The 22,395-nt window shown below is 44.9% G+C and overlaps 1 protein-coding gene across 1 annotated transcript in view; it reads left to right on the plus strand.

Annotated features, from left to right (window-relative positions):
- Positions 1 to 7,405: 7,405 nt before the first annotated feature.
- Positions 7,406 to 22,395, plus strand: part of SLCO3A1 (solute carrier organic anion transporter family member 3A1) — a 145,213-nt gene continuing 130,223 nt past the window's right edge. Inside the window, exon 1 of the mRNA XM_076347967.1 lies at positions 7,406 to 7,705. Coding sequence (XP_076204082.1) covers positions 7,535 to 7,705 — 171 coding nt within the window. The 5' untranslated portion in view covers positions 7,406 to 7,534. The remainder of the gene's footprint in view (positions 7,706 to 22,395) is intronic.

Below are 22,395 nucleotides of genomic sequence, written 5' to 3' on the forward strand. Positions count from 1 at the left end.
TTGGGGTTCCTACTTGCTTCCCTTAGCCTGCGTGCAAACCTTTTGAGGACCAAAGGCTGTAAAGAATGCTGAAAGTCAATTACTACAGGCTCTCGGAGTACAAGACAGAAGAAAAACATCTAATTTTGACAAAAACGCTCACTATACACTCATATTGCTGCTGGTTTTCAAAGGCACATTGTTGCTTATTAATACGAACCCAAAAGATTACTATTCGACTCAGGGATATGTGTCCAGTCAAAAAGATTGTGACTGACCTTACGGTACGTGAAGGCATTGGTATAGCTAAGGTGACAAAAGGGTGTTCTTTTACATCAAGCTAGCTCAACTGAAATTACATAAGTATATAAGGTAACACCCAACAATACTGTTAGCTGCTGCTAAGACAAAGCTATTGAATTGAACTGGCATCACGCATCAGTTGAAGGGGTGAGAGAATTCAGTTCTGGCCAAAAAAAGAGGCAATAAAAAGGCTGGTTTATGGGAGCTGTTTTTGTTTTGAGAAGCTATCACGCAACATCACAACACTGTCAATGCAGTTCCTTCCTTTTCTGTCTGTACTGGTCCTACTTTGTGTTTGCTGATTGTCCCGATTCTTTCATTGATAGCATAGGACACTATTTTAATTGTCATCTGCTCAGTAGTTAGCTTCAAACTGTCCCATGAACATCTTTACCTTACCTTGACAGAAGTAACATCCTCCACAGTGGCATACAGCAGGTCTTTCATCTGCGACTACAACGCATGTTACAGAGACTCTAGTACTATAAATTCACCACAAAATCACACAGGAAAGTCACTTCCATTGGGGAGATCCAGCTAATCCAGCAAAGCCCTAAGCCAGGTTTTTACCAGCTCAGAAATGTTAATAAAATCTATTCTGCAAAGAGATACACCAGTAATTTCAATAAACTCAGGAACTAGTCTCATGAGACAGATACCTGCTGCACATAACGTATAGAGAAAAAAATATGACTGCATTGAATAAAGCAAGCACGAATGGTAGGTTGAAAGCATTCACTTAAAAGTGCAAGATCCACAGAGAATATAGTCATGGACAGTAAATAAAAGGCTCCACGGGAAGTCAGTCTGTACAGCCATGGCTAGATTTCAAGATGTCATTGAATATCTCTGTAAACAACTTCTTTATTAAAGAAGACAGTTTGATTTACAAGTATTGGGTCCGTCAAGTTATTATCTAGCAAGAAGCGTCAGGGCACGACTGTTCAGCGTCTGGCTGGAACTCCACTTGCTTACAAAGTGCCTATAGCCCCCTTGGCCCAAAGGACTTTTCAAACTCTCATACAAAAGCTCTGCTGCATTTTGCTATTAAAGGAAGTTACTTACGAGGTGGAAGCACATAGAAGGAACCAAATTGTGTCCAGCTAACACAAAAAAACAAAGTAAGGGGTCAAAATTAAATCCCAGGAATGAACTTTGGGCTGCCCCACTAAGACTAATGCTCAGAGTTGGGCAGAAGTGTCCATGTGTCACCGGGAACTGTGACTGTGTGAGAGGCTGGTGTGACTTCCTACACAAAAGATGGCATCATCACTCCTTGTACTATCCCACCACCTGGAAGACGAATTCTTACCGACTCCAGGGAACATTGCCTTCTGCTGCATCATCAGCCACAGATGAGTCTGGCCAAGAATATTTCCCAGAGTGTGACAGTGGCAGGAAAGCAGAACATTTGTAATAAGGTGTTCCTACCATGGGTATCTTAGTTGTTTCATAAATGCACATCAATTTGTAAAATACAAACAGATGACATTCCCTTTTTTATTTTTTGATTGACTAAATAGAATTATCTTCTAGAATTAGAGCTTCAAGGTCTCATCCCTACAATAAAGAAATTAAATATTTTTACTGTATATTGACTTATAGTTTGGACAATCATTGCTTTATGAGATGCTGATTAACATTCAGGAAAGTGGTAGTCTATTGTCCAGTAATTTGCTTTTCATTTTCTGATTCTGCAAATTAACTTTCCTACTAAATGAGGCATTAGGCTGATGTCAATACTTGCAGGTACTCCACAATTAAACTGTGTTTGCTAAATACATTGCTTTAATTCAAAAGTCATTCAGATTTCCATTTAGATCATGATCCTGCTGGGTGCTTAGTTCTCCTGTAAAAGTGTTGCATGCCCTCAGGTCTCATGGAGTCAATGGCATTAGAGATTACTCAGCTGCCTTCAGATCTGAGTCTCATTTATTTGGGAAAACCATAATTAGAGGTTAGGATCCAGGTTTATGCAATGCAGATTGTAGACAAGTCATCCAATTCTTGCACTTAAGAATCTCCTCTCTTTTTTAACTGTTTTCATAGTGGGAGATTTCAAGGTGAACCTGCACCTCTCGTTAAAGTAATGTGTCTTAATTTTCTGCAATTTTTAGCTTCAGTGAGGTGTTCTCCAGCCTTTCGTGATCTGGGGGAAGGAGCAGCTATCTAATCAGCTTGTCTGAAGGAAATGCCTTTCTAATGAGTCCAAGTCTCCAGCAGGACTCAAAATAGCAAGGCAGTAAGTCAGAAGTGTTTATAGAAAGAAATTGCATTAAAACCGTTAGCATCGTGGTATCTTGGAAATGACGGCTGCTAATGTATCCACAAGCTGTCCCAATTTCAACCCTCCTTACTGCTGTACACCCTTAGCTGATGTGCACACTTATACCCCTGTTCTACACTGGTAGATGATTAAAATCCTTTCCTGTCACCTCCCTCCTGTGCCAGCTGATCCTGTACCACAGGATCACAAAACAGAATTTCAAAGCCATCCCAAGGAAAAGCCTCTTGGCTAGAGTCCTGGGATTTCTTATTTATTTATGTGTTCTTCCTTGCTCTTTGAACATATCTGAAGTTATTCCTCATTTTCTTCATATGTAAGCCTTCCCTCAGACAAACGCACCAAGTAGGACCAGCCAGGGGTGCAGCTCTGGTGCTGAGGAGACATGATTTATGCCACATGCAAATCCATTTTGGCAGCACATGAGGTTTCCTTTCATCCAAATGGCTTAAAGCAAATGAAAACTGGCCTCAACATGGCTGCACGGTCCTGGAAAGAAACCCAAATGGGTGTAGTCCGAGAGTGATATCTGAGACAGCTGTGCCTGATTTTTAACTTCACTGGCATAATTTTTAATGGAGCAGAATGCAAACCTCTCAGGAACATTATTTTCCAGCACCTAATGCAGCGCTATGACATCCTCGCAGCCAGGTGAAAGCATCTACTCTGCCAGATCAAGGGGCAGAACAAGTGTCAACCTGGCAGACAGAAGCAAGCGTGCCCTGAAGGTGGCTCTCAAGATAATGTTCCTCATGCAATCTTGCAACTACCCCGGATTGACAGTGATTTGCAGCTAGGTTGGCACCCAGGGCCACAGGGCAGGAGGGAAACCCTAAGGCTGCACTGCACAAACACCTGTCATAAAACCATAGCCATGGGGAAGGGTGAGGATGCAGACACTTGGGTGAGTATCAAAGTCTAATAGCTGCTCCTGACCTACAGCAGTGTAAAGGAGAGCAATAAAATGCACAGTGGCCCTGCAGAAAATGTCCAGAGACTTGTGGTGAGCAGTTTTGGTGAGAGAAGATAATAGTTATGGTTGCAGCACTGCTTTTGTTGTTTTTTTTAATACACACCACAGGACCGATATGTCTCCTGTGAGACCGTCGTCTCCTCTTAGCACCCGTCCTTGTTTTTCTTTGCTGCATGTGCAAGAATAGGTACAACGGGTGCCCACTGCTGCTCCAGTGCTGCTGTAAAGAATGAGGTGTGCATCAGCTCCCTGGACTGTAAAATACGTCCGGAAATTTTGGGAATACGATTCCAATGGCAATTGTAGAGATGCCTAACGATACAGATCAGCTGCTTGCCTTGGCACGTTTCACAGAAGAGGTCTGCTTAAGGAAAATCGTCTTCTACCGTTCCTCCTCCTGTTACCAACACTGCTAATGGTTAAGCTTAGATTTTAAGTTTGCACTTTTACCCCTTGAGGTGTAGGATTTCAGTCAAGTGCTTCACTAGCTCTCCCTCAGCCCTTCTGTGCTAGCCATAAACGCCACGTACTATAGGCACTGATTCTAGACATGGATGAAAAAAGTTATGCCTGTCTAGTATTAAAACACATGGCTACACAGCTAATTTTCAGTAAGATTAACCACAAACAGGAGGGAAAAAAAAGAACTAAAGCAAAAATTGTTTTAGGATGGTGACAGATCAAGAAAACGCCAGCTGCTAAGGTTGCGGGATGGTGAACGTTGACACAAGCCCACAGGTGCTCAACAAGGAGATGTCCAGCAGACAAGATGTCTCAGGGGAGCTGACTTGTTAAAGATTGTAGTGTCCAACAGCACGGTGCCTCCCATGTATGAATGTTCAAGTGTTTATAAAAAATCTGACAAGGTATCTGCAAGAAACTTAATACAAAGTATTGTGGGGGAAAAAGTTGCTAATGTTTGCTTTGGTTGGGGAAATAGCTGAGAATTGCGTTGGCAAAACTACTGAGCCCTGAAGAAAAGGGACTGCTCCAGCTCTGAAGTCCCTTTTCATTCTAGGCTAATGATAATCCAAGAACATTAGTATTCCGCACATTAGCAGTTAAAGCTGGGTCAATTTAGACCAGAAAAACTGTCTGGGTATAACAATAATTAACTACTAAATCCAAACAGGTCACTTGTCCAACCATGAAGTGCTCTACTGAGATCTCTCAGGAACGTGGTATGTTGCAAGGTGGCAGAAAGCAAACTCAGGTCTACTGACGCACTTGAGTGGCGATGCAAGACCCTCATTCTTTCTTTCAGCAGAGCAAGCCAGGAGGAATTTTTCTAAAGGAAGTAAGTGCAAGTATACAGCATAAAGAAGAGAAAAAAAATCCAGGCATTCTGTCTCTTCTGGACAGAAATCTAACTGATAATTGTGTTGTGCTGCAATAAACTAACCAACCAGATGTTTCAGATAATTAGTATTAGTGTCAAAATTTTCTAGCAGCTGTTTTCCTTGTGACAGGCAAGCAGTATATCTGCTTCCTCAACATGGACAAACTCTTCCAGCAGGATGTCTAAGATGTGATCAAGACACGTGATGGCACTTGCATATATTATATATATGTATATATTCAAGAGCTTTAAAGCATCGACTTGAATATTGGTAACTGCGGTAGCATGTGCAGAAATTTATTTGGGTCTCCAGGTACACATTTGGTGAGTTATATGAGTTTTCAGAGCTTTGCTGCCTTTAGCACCTAACCTAGAGCAGGCAAAAGCTGACTGGTAAGACCAGCATGCCCCCAAAATGTTTTTTTTGCAGGGAATTTTAAGACTTCCCCTGCCATAATTCTACATGCTCAAGTGTTTTAAGAGACACCCCTCTATTTTCACTTATTGAGAAGTCTGTTAGATTGTCCATCCTGTTTATAACGCACCACAGCATCCATCTGGAGCAAAGCATCTGTCTAGCCACGCTAATTGAATTAGTCTGCAAATCTACCCATCTAGAGACGGAGACCTTTCTAGCTTTCTAACTTCAGAATTTTTATAGCAGAGTTCCCTACATAAACATGTTAGGAAGCAGACGAGCGCTTTTGTAGTCTAAAGAGATTTCAGGAATGAGCTTTTTTTTGTTTGTTTTCTTTTGGTAGAAGAACAGTTTTCCCTGGATGGAAAAGAAACACCTTATGAACTGGCAGACCCCTGTACGGATGAGCCAGTTTTTCATGACCTCATGCAAAACCCTTGGCATTTGAGGCCTCAGGTAGCTTCTAACGTGCATCTTGTGAGGTGCACAATGTCTGAAAGACTGATACGTATCTCATTAAGACCACTCAGCTCCAAGCACCAGACTGTTCTCCCCACTAATTGTTGACGCTGCCTCAGGCCATCAATCTTGGAGACTGTGTCCCCGGGGTAGACAGGACTATTGACACCTGTTGATATGGCCCAGACCTGCTGGAAACGCTGTGGTGAGCCAAAGTTCAGCATGGGAGGGAGCTGCTGGCAGCTGATGAGCAAAGGGCAACAGCTGAGCGTGCCAGGTCTCTCGCATTTCTTTCCAGCAATGGTCTGCAGTTCTGCTGGGGCAATGTGCACCAGCTGGTCTTGGTAAAGACTCATCAACCTGGGTGGAGACTCTGCTCAAGATTCATGTTCAGCGTCATGTTTATTAAAGGTAGTCATATAAAAAAAAGGCCAAAATAAAAAGCCCCCAAACAACGATGATATTTTGGGAGAAGAAACTCAAAAAGGGTGCTGGGAGAAAAGAGGGCTCATTTAAAATGTCAGTTCTCTTGACTTCCTGGTGTGACTGGTGATGACTGGCTTATGCCTTGAAAAATTAGAATGTTCTTAAGTTCCATTTTCAAAGGCATCTTCCTAGGTATTCAGGAGTTTCGAACTCAACCATCCTTTGAAAATGAAAATTAGGATCCAAATCACGCAGTTCTTTTTGAAAAATGTAACCTCTGTTTCCACAGAAAACTGTTCCTCTCAAAGGCCACAGACATCCCAGTACTAAATGGATCGAGTACCTAAACTTCCACCTAACTGGAAGTTTAATAACTTAAGGAAGTAAGGCAGCAGCCCCCAGCGTGGACCCAGAAATGAACTGGAAAAATGCGCTTGAAGAGCAAAGCAGATCAGGTTTTGCTATTACGCCAACGAGGAATGTGATCCGTAATAGTAGAAGTGATGATTAGTGGTTTTTAAAAGAAGATATCTCTTGAAATTAGAACTCGAGGTGGGAGTGACAACAAAAGGCACCATCAGAAGGCACGTGGCCGGGGACACGAAGCACGGGCCTGAGAGCAAAAGCTCACCCACGTGGCAGCGGCGCTGCAACGCCTGACACCTACTGCCATTTATTTTTTTTTGAACATGCAATTTTTATACGGCCTCCCTTCGCCCTTTAGAAAGGAGCGTTTGCAGGAGTCTGAAATTAGGGCGCCCAAGCTGGGGGCCGCCAGGAAGGAGATGCGGGCCGGGCCTATTTGGGGACAGCTTGCCCTCACCCTGCGTGAGAAACTTGCAGCCCCGTGCAGGAGCCTTCTCCGCTCGCGGGCTGCGTCCCCCAGCCCCGCACCGGGAGGAGCCGGCCCCGGGGGGCAGCGGGGCGGGGGGGGGTCTTGTGCTGCTGCGGCCGCCCCGTCCCGCGGCGGTAAGAGCCGGCCACGCCGCGCCGCGCGTATCCCGGGACGGGGCCGCCCCGCCCGCCGCGGAGCCTCCGCCGGCGCCAGCCCCGCGCTTTCCCCCGCCCCTCGCCGGCGGGGGCGCGGATCCGGCCTGCGCGGGGCCGGCGGAGAGAGGGAGCGCGGCAGGGCGAGGGGAGGGGAGGGGAGGAGAGAAGGGAAGGGAAAGGAAAGGAAAGGAAGGGAGGAGGCGGCGGCGGCGGCGAGCTGGCCATGGCAGCAGCCCGCGGGCGGAGAGGCAGCCGCCGCGGGCTGCCGCTGTGATTGGCACCCCAAGGAGGAAGAGGAGGAAGGCGCGGAGCAGCCGCGGGGCCCGCCATCCCGCGGCAGCGGCGGCGGCGGTGCCCGGGAGGATGCCGGGGAAGCGGGGCTCGGCGGGTGACGGCGGCGGCGAGCTCCCGGGGGCCGGCGCGCCGCGGCAGCGGAGGCGGCGGAGGAAGGTCTCCTGCTTCTCCAGCATCCAGCTCTTCCTGGTGTCCGAGTGCGCCCTGATGCTGGCCCAGGGCACGGTGGGAGCCTACCTGGTGAGTGGGAGCCGGCCCGCGGAGCCCCCCGCGCTACCTGCCGAGCCGGCGCGGCGGGGCTGAGCCGGCGGCCGCTGCCGGGCGGGGGGCGCGCCGCGGAGCGGGGGATGCGCCGGCAGAAGTGGAGGGGAAGTTTCCTCGCAGCCGGGGCAGCCCGGCGGGCAGCCCCCCCCCCCCGGGTGGGTTTTACACCAGCCCAGCGTTTCGCGGCTCAAATGACTCAGCAGCGCTGAGGGGTTACCCTTCTGCCGTCCCTCTCGCGTGTGCGGCGGTAACTTCTGCAGCCGGTCCCCTGGACTCCCGAAACGCCGGTGCACGGCTGTGCATGCGGGCTGGCTTGTCACTGCTGCTAGTTTCCGAGCTGGCCAGTAACTCGGGTCAAACGCCAGCCTTTCCAGTTTATACCGAATAAATACCAAGAAAATCTATTGGGGCATTTACTTCATGCCTCCCGCGTTACTAATTTTCCTTGCCCTCTTCAAGTGATGCAGCGGTGTTAAGCACAGCGGCTCCGTAAGTCTTGGTGTTAGGAAGAGAACGGTCAAAATAAGACTTTGCACTGAATTTGCATAGTGAGGTCTGGTGTCAGAGGCAGAACTGTAGTAGGAGAGTTGGGAAGATGTCCATACGGCTGTGCTTGTGCCTTTGAGTGTACACCGAGAGAGGCAGCCTGTGAAAATGAAGTGTTCTTCTTCCAGCAGATGTAAGTGTATAGTTGATTTAAATTTCTCAAAATAGCTTGCTGGATTTGAGATTTATAGTTTCCATGGAAAATAAATGTATTCATAATCTCTGAGGCTTTTTGAGGCCATACACGTAATATATTATACAGTAAGTGTAAGATCTCCGCATTCTGCACTTGTATTCGGTATTTAGCACTGCTCCTCTCACATGCTCAAACTACTTATGCAAATTTGTACTGAACGTGATCTATAATTTTTCAAGGTTTGTGGCTAAAGTAACCGTGGTTAATATTCCCTATTAATATGAAATGGAAATTAGCAGTCATCTCCTTATAATAAAACGCATAAGTTTAGTTTGGAACATATTTGTGATTCCAAAGGATACTACATCACATCTGTTGAGATAAATTCAGTAATTCTATACCCTATGTGAGTATAGGTGAATACCACTTAATTTGTAGGAGCCAGACAGGGACATGCCTCTTTTATGTGAGTGACACCTTAGTAAGTAAATATATTGTTTCCGATAAGCTACTTGCAAAATGAGCTGTCAGCATGAATGAGTGTGGGATAATCCTTCGTCAGAGTAATGGCCAAGGAAGAGCCCACTGAGGTGATGTCACCCAGTGGGCACCAGTATGCTGGAAATGTATAGATCTGTTAGAGGACTGTATATTTGCACACTTTGCTACAGTGCCTGAGCATAGAGGATCAGCAGTAATAGTCCCTAGCATGGCATTTTCCTCAAACTCTTTTGCATTGCTCTCTCCTCACCAGTTTAGCGTTTCTTCTCCTGTTTTCCCCAACTCTTGTGTCGTGCTTTGTACTGGAGTAGCACACTCGCTCCCTCTCACGCGCCCCAGTCCCGCCGGCTGGAAACCACTGCTGCCATTGCAGTTCCCGGAGTCCTACCTCCCTTCTCCGAGGGGTTAACTCGACTGAGGTGCTGCTGTCCCTACCCTCTGCCATTCTCCAGGACTGTATCCTGACCAGCATGACATTAGGCCCCCTTGGCCAGCCGGATCCACAAACAGTAACAGACAACTGGTCGGGGGGGGGAGAAAACTAAACTCAAAACAATCCCCAGCATGCATAAGCAGTGGCCCAGCTGCACTGTGCAAGTGTTTCTCCGTTCCCTGTATAATTTATCTTCCGTCATTGCAAATACCACGCAGCTCTTCATACAATGAGCAGATGCAAACGTGGAATTATCTTTGGAGGGTAAATCTGCGCTTAAAGAGATTCTGGATGAGTGCTGTGCTTACAGGTGTCATGGGGGAGTGAGAGCAGGAGCAGGAAAGATGCTTGGTGGAAAGTGGGGAGGACCTAATAATTTTTGCAGACCAAGTGTTCCATGGGGCCAAGTGCTGTTCTCAGGTGCTGTCTTGGGGGTGAAATCAGTGGAGGCACTGCAGAGTTGTCCAGGTGTAACTTGCAAGTGGATATGCATTTACTCAGGCTCCTGGGATGAGCAGGGGCTGTTGGGCTCGGCGGTGGTGTGCCGGGCGGCTCCCCGAGGGACAAATTAGCAGGCGAGACAAAGCAGAGAGCAAACAGAAAGACAAATAGGGAGATGCTGCGGAGGACAGACACAGTGTATAGTTCTGGGCAGTTGAATAAACTACTAATTTTAGCCTGTCAGCAGCGAGTGAGTACTGTATTCGTACATCTGCTTTGCTTGGCCACGTGTGTGACTTTCCCTCGTTGTTTGTAACTCAGGAAGAGAAATCTTTTTTTGCCTTATACGGCGACAAGTTGGTTTCCTCGGTTTTTGTCTGCCTTGCTCTGCACAGGGAGACCATGAGGGCAAAACCTCAGCTTGTTAAGAAGCCAAGCCCCCGCCTTGTTTTCTTAGGAGTGATGGAAGAGCTCAGTTTTGATTGGGCTTGGCTTTCATGTCAGTACCTTTAGAAGTGCATATTGTTATTTCTTTTTAGAGATGTAAAAACTTCTTTTTTCCATGTTCTCTGCACAGTAAACTAGCAGCGCCCACTTGAATATATGTACAAAGTAGACATTCATTCGTTATGTGGTTTTGAAGCAAAGATCATTCACTTTTATTTGTTCATAAAACATTGTGCTTGCCAACAGGGCTTTATAAATAATAAATGCTGATAAAAATCTATACAGTTCCTATTCTTTTCCCACAGAACTCAGAAGTGAAAATACCCCAGGATGCCAATAGTGGATGTCTATGGTTAATTAGTATGGTGTCTCTGAGGTTCTTCATGTGAAGTTTTAGGGAGTATTTGATCAATGTCACGTTCCAAAATGTTTGTCAATTATTGCGCTTGCTGTTTGCAAAATGCACATGTTCCAAAATGACTTGGTGCCATATCCTGCATAGTTTATGCAAATGCAAGCCTGCGCTGCTGCCTTAATTTCTGGGGCTGCTGAATACACCCTATTATTTGCATATTCTTGTAAGGTTTTGTGTATGCATTTATTTGGCTTCATCTAATTACTCCTGCATGCTTTTGGAAACTTGAATTTCCCAGCAACTGCAGTGCCAGCGGGGAAAATGCTGCTTGTAGTCTGCAGGCATTCCTGCTGCAGAAGTTACTCAGGGTATTCGCAGCAACTTTTAAAAGCCCAGATTTCCACCCCCGGTTGCTCTCCTGCAGCGTAGGTCTGTGGATTAAAGAGCCGAGCGTTACTGGTGCAGATGGCACCAGGAGGGAAAGGCTGGAACCTCCGTTTTCCAGCCGGAGCCTTGTGCCTTTCAGGCGAATGCAGCAGTGTGATCAGTTATGCTGGCCGTGCAGCGATGAGTATTTCGATAAGGCTGATTCACATACCTTGGCAACATTTCCCTCCCTGTCCCCCTCACCCCTGAATTCCGATGTGTGTTATATTTTGGAATATTTTAACTGGTAATAATGTTCCAAGTGCTCCTGACCGTTTATCGCTGAGGCATTTCATCACCCTGCCAGTCAAACCTTTTGCCTAGCCAGTGGTGAAATCATTGCTTTAGCAGAAGGTGAAGAGCTCTCAGTTTGACAGCCACAGTTTGTGAGGCAGGAGTGCAATTTAATTTTCTCTCCCTAGCCTTTAGCCTCAGCTCGCTCCGGTTCAAACTGACCTAGTTGCAAGCACCCAACATCTGCCAAAGACGCGGTCGTCTTTAGATAAAGGGCACGCATATGGGAAGCAAGTTGAGAAACAGTTATTTGGTGTGCTCCGGATAGCTGTTTTTATAGAGCTTTACTGAGATGTCTCTGTTTGCTGCAGCTTTGAATGCAGCTATTCATATGTTTTATCAAGTGATAGGGGATGACTGGCCTGAGCATGAGATGGGAAGGAAAATAATTGGTCCCTCCCAAGGAGGGTGCATTGGTGTTTGCGTGGGAATGAATGCCAAATTGTTTCTTGTTTTGCTGAATGAAAACTTTTGAGCCGCGCTTAACTTCCCGGCTAGAGCTTTGCCCGTGCAGCAGTGTTTGACTGCAGCTCGCAAAAGCCCTCTTAACATATCTGCAGTAAAAATAGTACCATGTGAGTCCAGGTGAGATTGTGTGTGCGCGTATGTGGTCTCTGAGACAGGCTCCTCTGTTCAGTTTTATTGCTAGTGGGGTTTGGGATATTAATGAAAATTTTAAATTTCCATATTCAGGAAAAAAATAACTGTCAAAGACAAATACAGAAGTTAATCATCAAAGGGCTCCTGCTGGAACAAACAGAAATAGGGGTCCTGTGAGATGGACATCAGGGAGCTGAGGGATTAAGAGCAGAATTTGGCTCCTGGATTTTTAAGTCGCTTTGGTGCGCAACCCCTTCCCCTCCCGTTTTAAATGTGACAAATACAGTGCTGTTTTCCTGTTACAGAAAGCAGTTGTCTCCTGTCATAGAGACCCGGTCAAACCCTCCTTGAAGTCAGCGTGGAGGATGTCATTAAAGATAATTTTAATATAGGAGTACTGCAATGCCTCAAAGCTTTCTGTCGTGCTTGGTGCTGAAAAATAGAATTTGCCCCTGAGTATTTGCAGTCTGAGCAGACTGGGTGGGAGAAATGTTGCAGGTGAGGAAACTGAGGCAGAGATGAAGAGTTTGATTCTGTTGCTGAAGCTATTGATAAAGCTTTTGCTTATTTAACAGCAGTAGAGCCTGAATGGCTTAGGCATGGGCAGAGAAGAGTCTGGCAGAGCAAGGAATTCCAGTTTCAGGTGCTTCAGTCCAATGACTTAACTGCAAGAGCAGTTTTTCCTATTGAATTTGTTATTGTTTTTATTAAAGTATTTATTTTCCTAGAATAAGAATCAGCTTTAAAATACTGCTGTCCTTTTTTTTTTTTCCTTTCCATCCTCAGCAGTGCTGAGTAATAAATTAGCTGTAATGCTTATAATTTATTTGTCACTGGGGTATTTAAGGGGAAAAAAAACATGGAGTGAAAATAAATGTTTTAGTGGGGATGAAGATTGCCAAGCATTGGCTGGTTATTGCTTACAGTTCATTTTCTCTTAATATATCTTTGCTGGCAGTGTTATTTCTGGAAAGTTGTTTCTAGTATGCCTTTCCCATTAGAGAATATTGTCTGTTTTGCAGCTGAGTTGCACAGAAAGTTATTCTAAACTAGCTCTTTTGACTACATTCATATTTCTTCTCTGAGAAGCTTTTTGATGTTTTTTGGGTCTCTGTCTGCAGGGTGGAGGAGAAACCGGGTCCAGCTCTGGGTTCTGATGCCTTCAGACTCCTGTGGGGCTTGGGTCGGGAGTGTGGCATTGCCTCATTAACATAAAAACTTTATATAAATTAGTAGAAACAAATTCTGATCCAGATGTAGGTTGGATTTTTGAGTACCAGGAAGGCTTGTGAGTAAGTGGCATTTATGCTTTTCTTTAAAGTTTTCTTTTATCTACTATAGATGAAATGGGGTAGGGTTAACAACATGTTTTTACATTATATACTGTGTGCCATTTGCAGAGTAAATCCAAACTTACAATCTGATGCCTTCTTGGTTAAATGCATTTAAAGGCAAAATGCACTCGATGTGTAAGAGTGTGGACTAATGGATTTGGGGGGGGGGGGGGGGGGGTGTTATTATTTTTAGCAGAAAGTTTGGCAGTTCTTCCTTTTCTCTGTGAGGGCCAAGTGATACTTCTAAGCCCTGAAAGAAAGAGCAACCTGTTAGAAATGTTATGATCCATCGTAAAACCAATGTCTCATTTCTTTTGGCCAGCCTTCACTTTCAGAATCCCTTCAGCATTTGCTGTGTGCCTATGTGACAACTAGCTCTCTGAGTTTTAATGGCCTGCGGTATTAATGCAGCTGAGGTTTAAAGGGATCTTCAGTTAGATCAGAGAATATCTTGGTTTGAAGGTCTGTGGTGTTCTTGCTTAGTAACTTTATGCGGTGTGATTCTAAATCGTAATGTAGCCTCTGTCCCAGAGAGGGCTCAGCTGAACTGTGATCCCTCTCCTCTGCAAGGGAGAGCAGATATTCCCTGGTTCCCAGAAAGGGGTGTCTCTCAGGTTGCATAGACTTTCTTTTCCCTTACTTTCAGGATATTGTAAAGGACCAAAAGCCAGCTTCTGTTCTGCTACGGCAATGTAAACTTACTGCTCCAAAAGAGTTATTCTGCAATTCATCAAGAAGAATTTGTCCTCTGTGTATAATAATCTAAAATGTTTCCTTACTTGTATATTCCTTAGCCTCTAGTTATTCCTTCACGGTAGCAAGATTAAACAATGGCATACTATTTAGTGGGTGAGGTTGCAGCTTGGATGAATTAGTGTAGCTTTGTCTTCTGATCAACACCAGATGAAGCTGCAAAGTGATGTATTTTAAGCATCACCCAAGGAAGTTTATTTAAACACATGATAATACTTTGTGTAGTAACTCCTTTAAGTGCTCCAGTGAAGTTCGGAAGAATTAATTTTTCCTATTGCATAGAAAAATGGGCCACTGATTTTGATTTACAAGGTTTCATTATAACTCTGCAGCAAAACCAGGACTAGAACCCCAAGAGTCCTGTCTCCAGGTCACCTTGGAGCAACCACTAGACTCTGTCTCTTTGTAGGTACGTACTGCAATGCAAATAGCATTGCCTGCTCCACTAAGTAGAGATTTCACACTGCCACACTTCATACAGTATCAATACAATCAATAGCAATAGTCAGCTGTTTAGGGAGTTCCAGGAGTGTCTGGCACTTCTTACCCTCAGTGGTGGGAGGACTCTGCCCTGTTATGGGAAGCAGTCTGGTAATGTTTAGAGATGCAGGCATCCAAGATGTTTCAGTCTGAGTGGATGGATCAAAGCATGGAGAAAAGGAACCGCTCCTTTTTGCCAGATTTTAAATGGGGATGCAATTGTAGTCATGTAGAGATGAAGACCTACAGCCCAGGTATGACAGGAACTGCCCCTCCTCAATTAGCAAATCTAGGAAAGACCTCAGAACTAAAATCAGATTTCTTAAGCTCTCTAGTTAGCAACTTTGTCTTTTCCAGCCTTATTCTGAATGTGACGTGCTTCTGCATTTTGATACCTAAATATTCCTTACTGAAGCGAGGGAGGCAGGCCCCCTCCTTCTGCTGTTGCACAGTGCCCATTGTATTGAAGTTGCAGGTTTTTTACTGGGGCTCCTATTGCAGCAGTGCCTGAACGCACTCAATAATTTTAGATGACTGCTTGCAGCAAAAAAGCAAAACCTTTATTTCAGGTTTGCTTGAATATTTATCATCACTGTTATTTATTTTCTATGGTTCAAGAGGAAGAAAAGCAATGTGCTTTGGTTTGATTTTTGTTTTTCCTCTCTGTTGCCTCTCCCTTCATAGTATCCTTTCTCCTCACCAAGCAGCCAGCCGATGTCCCTGTATTTTTTGAACATCTTTATCTTTTTGGTGTCTGCAGCTATCGCATGGATGATTTCTGCATGTTTGCAGGCTCAGTGACTTTTAGATAAGTGGCTGTGAGAGCAGGTGTGGGAGCACAGAAGTTCTTTTTCCATGCTACATAATGATCTGTTTTCTGGTCAAGGATTGCTGGAATTGTCTTATTTTTAATCTTTAAGTGTCCCTCTAAAACACTTACCATGCTGTTCACCTGTATCATTCATAATGCCTTAAGTTTACTGAAAGTGGAAAAAGACTTAAAATTCAGTTTTATGGTGATCCATAAAATGACAATGAAGTTTTTGAAGGAACCTGGATAATTCAGTTGTACTGAGAACTTCGTGACTCACCCAGCATGATGGTTTCTGAAGCAACTATGTCAGATTTGCTTTCAAGTTTTGTTTAGGTGCTTTGATGTTTGCATCTGAATCCAACGTTTTCTCTAGGTTCCCCCCCCCCCCCCCCAATAAAAGACAACTACAAACTCTACCGCAAAGAAATGGAAAGAAAGCTTGTCTGTTCGGGAAGAGTTGTCTGGTGTGGGTGTGGAAATGTTTCACTTTTCATTTTTAAAAGTGCATATTTTCTTTTCCCACTAAAAGTTAGATTTTTGGCTGAACTGAAATCAGCATTGGTTTTGTGTCAATACCTAAGAAACAGCCTTGAAGTGTATATTGTATATATGTATTTTAAGGTGATACTTAACAGTTTAATGCCTGAAGAATCTAATGAAATGATGGGGAATTGCTTTACAATCAAGGTGCCAGGTAGTGGTGCCCTCTACATTCCTAAAACAGGTGAATTATTCTATAAATTTATGTAAGGTGAAAAGTAAATATTTTTCCTGGAGTCTGCTTGGAACAGACATGTGTTCCAACATTAAAATTAGATGGAGCTTTGCATGCTCTCAGTGGGCTGGGAGCACCTACATTCAAACGCAGGATGGCCAGAGGATAGCAGTGATGGGTATGTTTGCCATATCAGGACAGACTTCTGAGTTTTCTGTAGTTTCAGGTTTGTTTCATGCCTTTAATTCTCCAAAGGGACAACAGGGAGTGAGAAAATACTGTAACTTCATAGGGTTGCAACCCGTTGTGTTAAACAATGAATGGTCTTTGTTTTCTCTGGTCGAACCTCAACAGGAAGAGCTGCAAAAAGGTTGTTTGGGGGTTCTTGGTTTTTATTCCTGAAAAGGAGGATGTGAAATAGCTGTTACCTCTTTCCACTTCTCTCCTCAGCTTTGTGCACACAAAGGTTGGCGCATCATTAGCAGTAGACCAAAGAGTTGCTTGGGAGCATTATGATGCTGGAGCGTGGGCCAAACCTCACACTTCGGCTTGACGGGAATCTCTGAAAGGCTGCAGGAGGACTGGCATGTGCCTTGCTTGATGGAGTAGCAGGAGCAAGTCCCCTACACCTCTGAATAATACCAGACCTGTATGTACACATAGACGTGTCTATACTGAGAAATGTCAAGGGAGAAGAGGGGCAGCATTTGAAGCTTCCAAAAGAGAAGCTAAAAATACTGACTAAAAGAAAATGATTTTGGAAAAATATGAAGGAGAAATGCCCCCAGTGGTGTCCTGCTGCTTGTTGTGCCATGCTAATGACTTTCATCTGCTGGAAACATGCTTCCTTCTCATCCTGACACAGTTTGAGTGTTGCATGATGTATTGAGATGCCAAACTAGGGGTTGATCCTTTCTTTCCTTGTAACTAGGAAACAACAGAAAAATAATAATATGTAACTAGGTCTTGATTTTTAAAGAGGAAAAACTTGAGTTTAGATTTCCAGTTTTTCAGTCCTATGGCTTGCTTCTTGTTGTTCCTCTGAGCTGCAGGAAGAGCTGTAATTGTCATGGTTTAGTAAAGCTGTTTTCACCAAGTTGTTCTTAAAGCTTTAACTTTTCTCTTTTAAAGAATATCCACTTTGCTGGGTGAGGTATTGTGGTGAGTTAACCTTGGACTGTAGCCAGATGCCCACCCAGCCGCTCTCTCACTCCCCTCCTCAGCAGGGCGGGGGCAGAAAATGAGGTGAAAAAGCTCGTGGGTTGAGATAAAGACTAGCAATTACTGTCAGAAGCAAAACAGACTTGACCTGGGGAAAATTAATTTTTATTGCCAATTAAAATAGATTTGGATGTTTAAAACAAAGGCAAAAAATAAAACACCACCTTCCCCCATCCCACCTCTTCTTCCCAGGCTCACTGGGAGCATGTCTCCATTGGATGCTTGCTGTGCTCTGCTGGGAGATCATCCACCCTCGCCCATGAGCTAGAGGAAACCGTTAATCATGTTTGAGCACTGACGTGCTCTTTGCAGAAATGTTGGCTGGCATTGGGTAAATGGTTTTCCCTGTGCTTGGATCCTGCCTGCACTTGGTGGTCAGTCACTGTTTTTTGTGGTGTGCCACTGGGCAGCAAGCAGGTTCAGCCCAAGGAGAAACACGTGTCTGTGCGACTAAAACACGGTGATATTCTTTCTGTCCTGCAGGCGCTGTCTGTAAAATTTGATTATTGTGGGAATTAACGTTCCCCATAGCCTATGCAAAGTGCTGTGGTTTGTGTGATGAGCAGAGAAAGCGTTGGGCCTATAGGCCCTTTATGAGAAATAGTGGGTGGCATTTTTAGGGCTTACCAGCAAAAAAACTGTGGTTTTTGGTTTTGTCTTGTTCAACGTACAGGGCTGAGATCAGTTAATTACAATGGGCCTTTCAGCCTCTGCATGAGATGCACACTTTGTTTCCTGGTGCTTATGGCTAGTTATAATGCAGGTCCTTATGTCTGAAGTCAGCACAGCTGCTGGCTGAGGGACAGGAGCTTTAGCTGAAGGGATGCCTTGTCTAGGGGTGCTTGTTTGTGAAGGGCGGTGATGTTAGTTTTGTAATATCAGCCAGTTTGGGTCATCCTGTGGTCGGTCTCATCCGAGGTGCTCAGTGCGATGAACGCCCACTGAGCTCAATTGTGTTCCTGCAGGAACTGGCCGCGTCTCGTGTTCTCCAGCTTTGGTCCAAAGAGGGATGCTTTGGTTCCAAGTTTGTATTTCTGTCATCAGAAGGTGGTATCAAAAACCGCGTGGCTAGCTTGAGCCCTTGGGTCACAGTGCTATGATGCTAGTCTAGGTTGGGTTTTGTTTTCTGTTTCTTCTCTTGCTATAATCTGTGCAATTTAATACCATTAAAAAAATTGTATGTCAAGGGAGCTGGCTTGGGGTTACTGAAAAGCTTTCCTATAGTCTTTGGGATTCAAACCTACCAACTTTAAAGAACTCGAGAGCAAAGACTGAAAAGGGAAGATTTCAAGTATTCCATGGAGCTAGATAAACCGTTCACTTCCAAGAATTTATTTGCTCAATTGAGGCCACTTCTGCATTGACAGATCTCTCTGTGAATGAACGGATTCCAAAACCAGCTTGGGAGTTATTCGATGGCTATTGAAGTTAAGCCACACAAGCAAACCATATGCTAGAGGCACAGCTTTGTGGGTTTGTGTCATTTGGCGCAACTGTACAAGCTTTCTCAAATGCTGGCCCTGTACAGAAGTCCAGTGTTTTCTGTGGATTAGGATGCATCAAGGCTGCTGTGTTGCTCTTAATCTCAGTGCTAGCTCTTACCAAGAAGGCAGAAGTTTCAAATTTCTTCTCACTGTGTATTGTGGAAGCATTTGGGGCTTATGGTGTAGCCTCTCGTAGCTGAGATGGCATTTATTGATTTGAATCTTCAGCTTAATTCAATGCTGGACAAGCTTTTTGCCAGAATTTTTATTTTGCCTTCTTATTTAAACAGATCCCTAATGAATTACTGTAGTTGTGTATAATGACTCTTGGGAAATCTTGGATGCAGCCTCTAGAATCAGTTCTATGCCGTTTTCAAATTGCAAACTCTTGAAGTATCTCTCTGAACAGTGCCCAGGGTCCCTTGTTGTTATCTGAGTTTTCAAGATGCTCCCACATTAATAAGCTGCATCTTTGGTATTCTGTGGGCACGTATCCAGTAAGCAGTTGGTTAGCAGGATAACAACTCTGAGGTAAATCTGGATGCAAAGTTCGCTCTGCTTTCACCGCATTGCTGGGACCAAAGGGTTGCTGGCAGGAGAAACTGGCTTGTTTTCATCCAGGACACAAGATTTTTATTTCTTCAGGGTTAGGGCTTGAAACCAGTTGAGGACTCTGCATAGTTGGGATTTTGAGTCAAGGGAGGGAGAGTGGGAGAGTCTGGGATGGAGGTAGGAAGGCAGGCAGAATTTAACTTCTTGGAGAGCTCCTTTTACATAGGGAGAAAGTCCTTCAAGTGGGGCTGCAGCAAACAGTCATTATATGGCTTCTTTGAATTGGATTTCTTTCTTGTGGAAGCCACAGTGAGTCTGGGAATCAGTATAAGGTTGTATGGTCTCATGTCTGGAAGTTTTCTCCCAGGCTCTCCTGTAATGTCCCAGCTCAATACTTCCGTGTCCCCATCTTCAAAATTACTTGCTCTGAGATGGCATTACTCTTTGGGGGGGGGGGGGGGGTGTGGCCAAAATGAACAAAAATGTTCTGCAAATGGCCTGTGGCAAAGTGGGGTCTTCTGGTTTAGCTAACAGTGCCTTTTGGCATGAATGGAGTGTGTCTGGTTACTCCAATGTAGAATTTGACTGAAACATTATGGATTTCTGTTAGGCATTGCACTAAGGCTTCAAGGTCTTTAAGAGATGCACAGAACTTTGCTACACTGGAAATGCAAGTTGAAACTAAAATGACCTTTGCTTTCTCCTTTATTTCTCCCCTATGGTGCATAGTGCATAGATTCAGACACTTTCAATTTGATTCTCAGCATCCTGATTACACTCGGAACTCCTGGTATCCAGACAGCATCGCAAAAAAACTCAGTTCATGGGGTGTTTCTAGGAGTCTGTGTCACTGTGTATTTCCCTGCCCTTTCCCTTGCCCCCGCTGCTCATGCAAGTGAGAGATTAAATGATGGGGGAACAGCAACTTGTGTCCCCTGAGCCAATACTGGCTAGGCAGATTCTGTTGATGGTGGCACCTTGGCAGGGACAGAGAAACATTACCCTCACGTGGCAGGAATGTTCTCAAGCCAGGCTCTTACTTTGCAGCTGGCTGTCCAGAGCTGTCATGTCCAAACTGACTCCCTTCATCAGTCAAGACTAATGTTCGTGCCCAGAGAAATCTGTTTTCATTCGCATTTGGACAATGTGACATGTGGCAGACTTGGGAGAGGACAGCTTTGCCCATGGGGTAATGCTTGTTGGCTGAGGAACAACTACTATTTGTATTTTCTGGTGAAGATGCAGACCAGAAATGTTTGGGCTCATTTCCTGGCTTTGTCATGGACTTCCAGGCCTTCTTTGGGCTTTTTCTCTCCACCAGCAAATGTGCTAGCTATGGTATTGTCTGGCTTCGTGGGCATCTTGTGGGCTGGGATGATGGGCACTTAACTGCTACAATGATGGTAACTGGAATGAAAGAGGCACCCTGGCTTGGACCCTGAATCAGGTCTGTATCAGCTACAATAATAAGTTGAATTAATAGGCTGGTAATTTTGGGTTATCCTACCTATGGTTGATCTGTGAGGCTTCTCCCTTCACCCTGGGCTATGATGCAGCCTTGTTGTTAGCTGAATGGTATCCCTGCTTCCTTCGCACCTACCTGAAACCACAGGGTTGAAGCATCTAGCCTTTTGCTTTTTGAGCCTTCACAGGAAAAGACTAGTCGGGGCTGCTTTAATTGCTCTTTGGTAGTGATGGATTTTAAAAGAGCCTGAGAGTGTTATTTTTCAAAGATGCTTTCTGAGCCATACTCTCATTGACAAAAGTGACTTACTCTAAGTGTCTCTTTGAAAATTGGACTCTTGTTCCAAAGCCACTTAAGTGCTTTTGAAAAATCTCCTTCCCTGTTATGGACTGCAGTGGACTGCTTCAGCGGTGTCCAGCTTCATTTACAGCAGGCCAAATTTTAGAGTCTAAATGTTATGTGCCTGGCTAATGAACTGTATTGTAATTAGTACCTTGGGGAGGCAGGAACCAGGGAGAAGCTGAGTATAAAGAGAATGAACTTCATGCAGAAGCTGTCTGCGAAGGGTGAGTGAAGAACTGTGGAAGGAGATGAAAACATGGGATTTGAAACGGCTGCAGAGGATATGTGCAATGTGAAGAAAACGGTCATGGAGCTGTGAGGAAGACTTTAATAGGCTTGGGTTAAAGAAGAGAAAAGATCTAGCATAGCAGGTAGTGAGACTGGATGAAGAATGATCCTGCCACCGGTCAAACCCTCTCAGTTAATGTAACCTGCAGACAGGCTAATGCAGGTGCCAGTTTTCCAGCTTCCCCCATGCAAGCTGGACTGGATTCATCCCTGTTCTCCATCACAGGTCCACAGTGTCATCTCCCAGTTTGAGAAACCCATGCTCAGGGGCTGCATGGGCCACTTTGAGATATCAGGGGCTTTGTCTTGCTTGGTTTCATGCATATGGCTTTCATTTCTCTTTGCTTGCTGCGTATCTCCCAGTGAAGCTTAGCATGGCTTTGAGCAATGCACCTGGAGGTGACAGATTCCTGCTGGTGGTGGGAATACTGCAGCCACGTCTGCAGCTCTTGTCCTGGCTGGTCTGTCGTGCACCTGCAAAATCAGGGTTAAGAGAAAACAGGTTGGGAAAGTACAAGGAGAAAAGAGATAACGCTCATGTTGGCTGCACTAACCACTTGGTTAGTGAATGCCTCTGGCTTGGCGTTGAACATTGAATGCAAAACCATTTCCACTCTGCAGTGCCTGAATTCTGGATTCCTCCCAGAATTTGGTGTGCCCCTGCTGTAGGAGCAGTGGTCCTCCATGGGAACCTCTCTCGTATTGTGCTTTTGCTCACGTCAGACTCTGGTAAGTAAGTGGAAGAGGTGGTGACTTCTGTTTTCCTTGCATGTGCTCATTGAATTTTTGCAAGGTCTGGTGATTCTGCAGTGAGGGGACCCCGTCAGCTACTGTTCGGTGCCTGTCTCTGACACAGGTTATTGTTAATCCTGCAGACACAGGGGTGAAATTCAGCCATCTGTGTGTACAGCCTCAGCAGATGCAGTTGTTCATTGGCTTTTTGATAGCTCACTTCATAGTGAATCCCAAGGAACAGAGCTCCCATCATCTAATGAGACATCTCGTTGCCTGTATCTCCATTTTACAGGGAACACATTGA

The sequence above is a fragment of the Aptenodytes patagonicus genome, chromosome 10 (assembly GCF_965638725.1).
Source record: "Aptenodytes patagonicus chromosome 10, bAptPat1.pri.cur, whole genome shotgun sequence".
In the NCBI taxonomy this organism is placed as follows: Eukaryota; Metazoa; Chordata; class Aves; order Sphenisciformes; family Spheniscidae; genus Aptenodytes; species Aptenodytes patagonicus.